Raw genomic sequence first — 8,089 nt, 5'->3', positions numbered from 1 at the left:
GCCACACGGACCTCCGTTAGCCCGCTTTAGCTATAATGGTCCATCTGTGTTTCCCACTAGAGTGCGTTCTCCTAAATGGCTTATTTGTGCCAAGTCCTGTAGTCAATGCACACTGTCTGTAGCTGGCTCCCAGTAAACACCTGCCAGTCCCTCATTGGCTCATGCCTCTTGTGAGGCGTATTTGACCGTGCTCTGTAATAGGCGGTTAAAGTCATTATGCACTTAGTTTTCCGTAGCTGGTCCAAAATACCGCTGTGAGTATATGGAAGGCTTGTAGTCTATATATCGACGGCGTTTCATTTATGGGATGGTTCTGGTGCCCCCGGAGGTTCCCGCCAGATGTCCCTCACCTTTCCGCTTTCCGCTCTCTTAGCGTTGGCATTCTAAACTCCGGCGGAGTTGGGAATCCTCCTCCGAGCTAGAACCGACAGAAACGGTGTCCCGTCTTTTTCATCACACACCCGACAGCCATTTCGATTCCAGAGCTCGCACCTCCCTACGCGCACGCGTTCCTGCCGAAACAAGTTCCCCTCCCGCGGCTACTGTGGCAGCGGCACCGTCGCTTGGCGCAGCCCGTGACGATTTGTGATTTTGGTTTGAAGAAATGGCAATAAACCAGAGCCCGTTTTTTTTTTTTTCCACTATTCCCGGGAATGTTGCGTGGGACTAGCACACAACGCAACAACTCCTGCATTACACGGGACAGAAGCGTTGCCGTACAGTTTAGGTTGTCAGGGGGTAAAAACGCCGACATAAAATGAAGATAAAGCCCCAAGTGAGCTACTCAAATAGCTGTAAAGTAAGCAAGGCCTTTTCCCCTGCGCCATGTCTCATCTATGGTGACGCAGACATGCCGAGCAGGAAGTATTCGAATCCCGCTTGCTCATGGCACAGCACACTACATTTATCCAGCCCAGTGGAGATCTGTCCTTTTTTTGTGTTTAATATTGCTATATATTGCAAAGAGCCAATAAGCAGCAGCTTAGATTTTGGGATTTATTTATTTTTCAAGTATGGGATCCATTGTGTTATCTCCTTCTTGTCCCCATAATCAGGAACTCTCCCAGGATTCCTTTAGCTCCCAGTCCAGCGCTCCTCCATCCAACCAGCCCATGGCTTCCAACAAGAGCAGTCAAGAAGACGGCATGCAGGCCCGGCCGTCCAGTCTGCCGGTGAGCCCGCCTTCTCTTCATTTAACATCTGACTTGTTGCTCGTTGTAGCTGCTTCCGAGGTCAGCGTAGCCTGCTACGGGTGTCGCGCTGGGTCCGCGCGCCACGTTTTTATTATTTTTTTTTTGTCTGTCGCCGCGCTCGGCAAAACGCGAAAGCAGTGGTGCACGATGCTGCCAAATGAAACGCATACGGGAAACACTGGAATCAGCAGCTGGATGCGCTAGCTAAGTTGTCCGAGGCCGACCGCGAACAACTGATGCGACGCGACGGGCAGAATGTCGTCCTATTTGCCGATGGGCCGATAGCTGTCAACAAGGCGCATATCGGCCAATACCGATACGTCGGAGAGTCCGCGGGCGTGGGACTCTTTGGGGATGTCAGGGTTGTTAAGCGAGTCAATGGTTTTCCAGCCGCCCCTAACGGTTACCGCCAGTTGTTCCCTCTTACCTATCAAACCAGTAAACGTATCTGGGTTTTAAAGCTCGTAATAATGCGCAGTCGCTTGACTACCAAACACTTGAATTCAGCAGCACCAATCCACCCGCAGCAACGTGATGGACATGTTACGCCTTTTAGAGCTATAACTACTTTGGGCATCGCAGGCTTGACTAGAGGACTGTCAATATTCAGTACTTTAAACTGCGGACACTGATGGATTCCCAGCCTTGTTTACCGTTTCTGTGGTAACGCCTGCTTAATCACGGACACGTTAGGGGGATACGCAAGTCTGCATGACAGTCCAAGTTATCCTAAGATAAATATGTTTTCTTAGTTGGCATATAGAAATGTATTCGACCCCATTATCTGGAAACGAACGGCAGCAATGACTTAAATTTGGGGTGTGAACGAATCCTTTTCAATGAAGACACCCTTCTCTGACTTCAACACACACACACACACACACACACACACACACACACACACACACACACACACCCAACGAGCTGATGCCAAGAGTGAGTTGAGGGTGTTGAAGCAGTGCAGGTTTCTACTGACTTGTTAGAAAAGAAATTCTGAAATGGGGAGGGCGTGTGTGTGTGTGTGTGGGGGGTGGGGTGGGGTGGGCGGGGGGGTTAAATCTGGCGTCCGATAGCCCTGTGGCTAAGATTAAAGGTGAGAGTTAAAGAGGTGTCTTGCTGTAACACGTTGCAGTTTCCATGGCAGTGTTTATAGGTCAGACTGCGGAGCTAACCTCATTCTGGGCCTCAGGGAAGGAGAGTGAGAAATGAGATCATTAATGAGCGAGAATGAAAGAGAGAGAGAGAGAGAATGAAAGTGAGAGAGAGAGAGAGTCTGCGGCGATGGGAGGGGGTGGTGGGGCGGCGGGGATTGTGGGAGTGCAAGCAAATAACTTCAAATAGCGTGAGTGATTGGTCGGAGTGGGAGATGCTGAGAGGGAGGGGGGGGGGGGATGAGATGAGAGGCTGCGCCGTCTGTGCCAGTAGGGCATGCCCTCAGGATGTGTTTCCCTCCTCTTTTATTTATTTCTCTTATTTATGTATACATCTCTCTGCGGGCTCAGCCATTGGCCGAGCAGGCCAGGTCAGGGCTATTTTTATTTCTTTCTCTCCGACTTCTCGGGGATTCCCCATCGGTGCTTTGCGATTGGCTGCGAGAGCCATAGGGCTGTGCTTGATTGAAGAAAGTCTCATTCAATTGTATCGACTAATCGATTAGTTGATTTAATCGACAGATCTGTAAATCTGAGTTTCTCCGTAAAGAGTCATGCAAAAGCACCACTTTAATTCTTGTGTTTACCAGAGATGCGCTCGTACGTTTCTTGGAAATAGGTCATTCAGCATGAAAAAAAGCATCAAACATGACTAAGAAAAGAAATCTAAGTTGACTAAGACCAAAACGACCGATTAGTCGACTAATCGACTAAGAAGGAGCAGCCCTAGAGAGCCATTAATCTGGCTAAGGTAGAGATGGACTGATTCTCTTTCTCCTCCTTTTGCCCTTTCTGCCCCCTGTGGAGTGCCCAGGACACTGTGCAGATTAGACCCATGCTAGCTGCAGGTGTAACCCTGACAGCCTGGGTCAAAACGGCTGAATTGACCCCTCCAGGCACCAGTAGCAGCAGCTGTCATACCTTTTAGGTGACCAGACTTGCACGGCACAAACTCTTGCCACAATGCAGAGAGATGTTTCTAACGAGACCGAGATGCTGCCGTTGGCTAAATTGAGCGGCGTTGTCGAGAGGAGGACCCGTGGCTACGAAGGCAGATGTCTGTTGACGTACTCTGAGTCAGCAGTTGGGCCGAGGGCCGGTTGTCAGAGCCCATCACCCTTTGTGGTACCAGCTGAAAGTCTGCCAAGTAGCAAAGGTTGGCATCGGATGCTCGGCCACACGCTTAGCCAAAATTTGCAACAGACAGGAATGCATGTTATTCTCTGTTCGGTTTAAAAAAAAAAAAAAAGTAACTGAAAACTTTCATAAAATATAAATCATTAAAGGTCCAATATGTAATATTTGTACTGTAATAAATCCAAAAATGACACCAATGCCTCATCAGATATTAAGGAAACATGTTAAACTGAAATACTATCTTTTCTGACAAAAATGCTAATTTCAGTATTTTTTCTTTTTGAAATTTACATTCCGTGACGGAATTTATGTTTATGTTTTGATCTGTGTGTTGTTATCAACGGCCCAGTTTGACAGGCAGGCCGGGTTGCCAGATATACCTGTAAAAACGTAAACCCAGCGCGCTACAGCTGTAACGGTAGTACAGCCATGAAAGCAGCAAACAAACGAACAGGATCAACAGAGATAGATTCTACATGACATAAAAAAAGAAAACATCATGTTTCTAACAGTTGCGTGACCAGAGACGTACCAACCCCCTGGTAAATATTGGAGATGTATTTGAAAGATGGAGACAGCTTAGAGCCCACAAGGACGCAGAGTTGGCTTATTTTCTCCTGAACCGGTAAGCATTAGCTTCAGGCTAATTTATCACAGCTACTAGGGATGGCATTTTTTGTCATTTCAACATTTGTGTACTCACATTGAATTATATAGCTAGAGTAACCGAGTTGGTTACTCGCAAAAACAATTGAGACATAGCCAGTAAAGTGATCCCGACTGGTCCTGGCTAACGCCGCCATGCTAACCCTGCTAACTGTTAACGTTACCGGGCAGCCCATGGCTGTTTACAGCGTGTAGCCTCTTCAGCGGCTGGAGCCGACAACGGTGAGTTATTTTAAGCCACGAGAGGGGGGCTGTAAATCGGAAAGAGGGGTCTATGAGTTTGCAGTGTGTTTAGCGATTGTTGCCGTAATTCTAAGCCAATGAAGTGTCTTCAGTCGGCAAGGTAGTGGTATTTTTAGCGTTTCGTATTGTAATTCTAAGCCTGACTGGCATGTGGAGAGGACAGTGAGGTTGTTGTGTTTTTAGCGGTTAATACTGTAATTTTAAGCCAAAAAAGTGTGTCTGTCAGTTGGTTACAGAGCTCTGCCTGAGCACAGGCTTTTATGACTGTCAATATAGCCAGCATCTACTGTTAGCTACTCCGCTGTGCTGTGGAGTAATGTCTGGCTATGTGAGACTAGCATCTACCGTTAGCTACTCCGCTGTGCTGTGGAGTAATGTCTGGCTATGTGAGACTAGCATCTACCGTTAGCTACTCCGCTGTGCTGTGGAGTAATAACTGGCTATGTGAGAAAAGCGTCCAGCTACATTGTTGTGAATGCTGCGGTCTCAGCCTGGCAACCCCCGTGAACTTTGAGTCTGGGCAGGAGGGGGCGGGGGAGACGACTCTCCAGTATTTTGAATTGGTAGTGCAGTAACTATTTTAACCGCTAGCTGCCAGTATTACACACAATATTACATATTGCACCTTTTAAACTAACCAAAAAAAGTCAGCGCCCCAGAGGCGCAACTGAGGCATCCTTCCATTCGATAACACACTTGACTCTGACTTCACTTCACTAAGCGTTCAAAAAATAAGACTCAGAGAGGGGAACAAAAATGAAAGGATGTAGTGCAAAAAGAAGTCACACACGTGTCTCAAAGTAAATGTGCCATTTGTTAAGATGGAAGTGTTTGTGTTGTGAGACAGATTTAAAAAAAAAAAAAAGTTTTAAAAAAGTTTTTTTCTCTCTGCCATTTTTCTCTCATTTTTGTCTTGTTAACATCTGAAAAACTATTTTACCGCTGGAAAAGAGGGTCCTTTCATCAAACTGGGCTGTCTTTGTCATAGAATGGCACTATCATTTTTATTTTTTTTTAATTGGTGCTATATGGCCAGAGAATACAGAGAAAACGGGCTGTGGTATTGCTCAAACTACCATAATGCACTGTGCCGCACCGAAACCAATAAGAGCGCCTGCTGCTGGTGAGCGTGTCGGAGGAGGCAACGTGGCCGCTGGCTGGTAACAAACCATCTTGTATAACTGTTAAAAGTGTAAGCTGAAATCAGTTTCTGAAACCATTTCAGGCGAGAAGTAGGCAATACCGTGACAGAATCCTGCTTTGGATTTTAACGGTCTAGTTTTAGAGTTTAATGAAGAGTTTGAGAAACAGAGGGGGGCTCAGCTCTCTCTCTCTCTCCCCACCTGCTTCTCTACTCTCTGTATCGGAGCAACAGGCCCTCTAGCCGGTGAAAAATCCGCCGGATGGCGTGAAGTGCGTTGTCCCAGCAGGTTGGAGCCGGGAGATTTTACCGTGGCGGCCCGCCCCGGTAAACTTTCTGCCACCACGGTATCAGAAATCAACATAGAGGAAAACACTGCTACCCACGTTGGTATGATACAAAGCTAGTTGAAAATGGCAACGCATCCATTAGAGCAGGGGTCTTCAACGTTTTTTAAGCCAAGGACCACTTAGCTGAAAGAGAGATGGAGCAGGGACCCCTTACTACATATATTGTATAAAATGAAGTTGCATATTAAAACTGGGCCTACCGTTTTCATTTTAAAATGCGGCACAGTGAATCCTCAGGATGAACTGCTACCTTAGTTGACTGCCTCACATACGCCAGTAAAGCCTATCATGTGGGGATTCATATTTGCTAATAATATGTTGGATTCATTGAGGAAATGCATTGACTCTGAGGACCCCCTAGGGGTCCCGGACCCCCTGTTGAAGATCCCTGCTTTAGAGTAAAAATATATCAAAATTTTGATTATTTTGGACGGTTTTATTAAGCAAATCTCTTGCAGGAAAAACAAAAGTAAACGCATGCATTTGAGAAGTTTAGCTTTTGTGTGTGTGTGTGTGTGTGTGTGTGTGTGTGTGTGTGTGTGTGTGTGTGTGTGTGTGTGAAATAAAGGGATTTTTCTTTTCTATATAAGTCAAACCAGTGTCCTATTGGTATTGGTACTGAAAACTCCCAACATTTTTTGGCAATTCAAATTGTAGCAACAGTTTTTAGCTCACCAGCAAGCTCATTGTCTCATTAGCAAGCAAGTGCATCACAAAAAGCCTAGCCTTTAAGGTATCATATTTTCTATATTACGGTTATTTACTTATTTTAGTATTAATTCATCTGTTAAATGATAGTTATTGCATTGATTGATTCAGAAAGAGGTGATCAGTACCTATTTGTGCACCTCTACTTGGCTAGTCTGATCTTAAATGAACTGGCTTGCATCGTATTCAGTGGTGGAATGTAACTAAGTACATTTACTCCTGTACTGTATTGAAGTGCAAATGTTGAGCTACTTGTACTTGACTCGAGTCTTGGTCTTTTCATGCCCACTTTCTACTTCGCTACATCTCAGAGAGAATTATTGTACTTTTTGACTCCACTACATTCATCTGTTACAGCTTTAGTTACTAGTTACTTTACACATTAAAGTGCCAATATTATGAAAAAATCACTTTTTCTGGGATTTGGGGTGTTATTTTGTGTCTCTGGTGCTTCCACACGCATACAAACTTTGAAAACAATCCATCCATGGTGTTCTGAGTGAGATACAGTTTCTGAATGTGTCCTGGCTTCAGTCTCCGGGTGAGCTGTTCAAAATCTGCACAGCCTTCTACGTCACTAGCCGAAACGAGCTGGCTAACCGCGACCGTTAGTATGCTAGCGTTAGCATGCTACCTCGTTCTCAATAGCAAAGCACTGCTACAACACACATAAATTCACCATAATCTACAAAAGAACTACGCACATGTGCGCCCTCGTTGAGAAGTCTCCCAGCTAATCCTGCCTTGTAACTGACCGAAGTCGGAGAAACGGGCTCTTTTTACTGTCTATGGAGCTAGCTGACATGATCTACATCTGAGCTACTGCACATGTGCGAGTGCAATCAAAGATAGTACAGAAGAAGAAGAAAAGAGGTCTCACTCTGTAGCTAAAACGGAGACCAGGTGAAAAGAAGAGCTGCAGCAGTGAGAGAGAGCTGTGCAGTACAACAAAAAGATGGTGTTTTTTGAAAATTAAACCATGTAAAACTATTCTAGTACAACCTTAAACTACAATTAAAAGCCTGAAAAAGAGCATAATATGGGCGCTTTAAGATTCTTGCACACAAAACACATGTAGTTTATAAACTGCTGTTTCATTATAAATTAATCTAGCCAACATAACTGCCTACACGTCTGGCTGACATGATCAGACCATTAAACACACAACTGGTTGGGTCGTTGGGTGAGGAATTTTCTGCATGGAGTACTTTCACTTTTAATACTTTAAGTACATTTCCTTGATGATACTGTCATACTTTTACTTAAGTAACATTATCAACGCAGGACTTTTACTGTAACAGAGTTTGTTTTTGGTTTTGTTTTTTTAGTACTTTTACTAGTAAAGGATCTAAATCCTTCTTCCGCCACTCATCACAGTAAGCAAAGAAACCCGTTTTCCAAGTTCCGGTGCACCTGAGAAGATGCGTGCGACAGATCTACAGGTTCACTTTGATGAGGGAAAGGTCTTCTGTTTACTCTGCGAGCACCTGCGGTGATTTG

General features: G+C 45.1%; 1 protein-coding gene across 2 annotated transcripts in view; it reads left to right on the top strand.

Moving 5' to 3' along the window:
• arid1ab (AT-rich interactive domain 1Ab) overlaps positions 1-8,089 on the top strand; it is a 74,040-nt gene that overhangs the window by 39,071 nt on the left and 26,880 nt on the right. For both annotated transcript variants that reach the window (XM_028597311.1, XM_028597310.1), the window contains exon 4: positions 1,056-1,172. In XM_028597311.1, coding sequence (XP_028453112.1) covers positions 1,056-1,172 — 117 coding nt within the window. The remainder of the gene's footprint in view (positions 1-1,055; positions 1,173-8,089) is intronic.

The sequence above is a fragment of the Perca flavescens genome, chromosome 14, assembly GCF_004354835.1.
Source record: "Perca flavescens isolate YP-PL-M2 chromosome 14, PFLA_1.0, whole genome shotgun sequence".
Taxonomy (NCBI): domain Eukaryota; kingdom Metazoa; phylum Chordata; class Actinopteri; order Perciformes; family Percidae; genus Perca; species Perca flavescens.
Note: the sequence above shows the minus strand (reverse complement) of the source record. Positions and strands in the feature narration are given on the sequence as shown.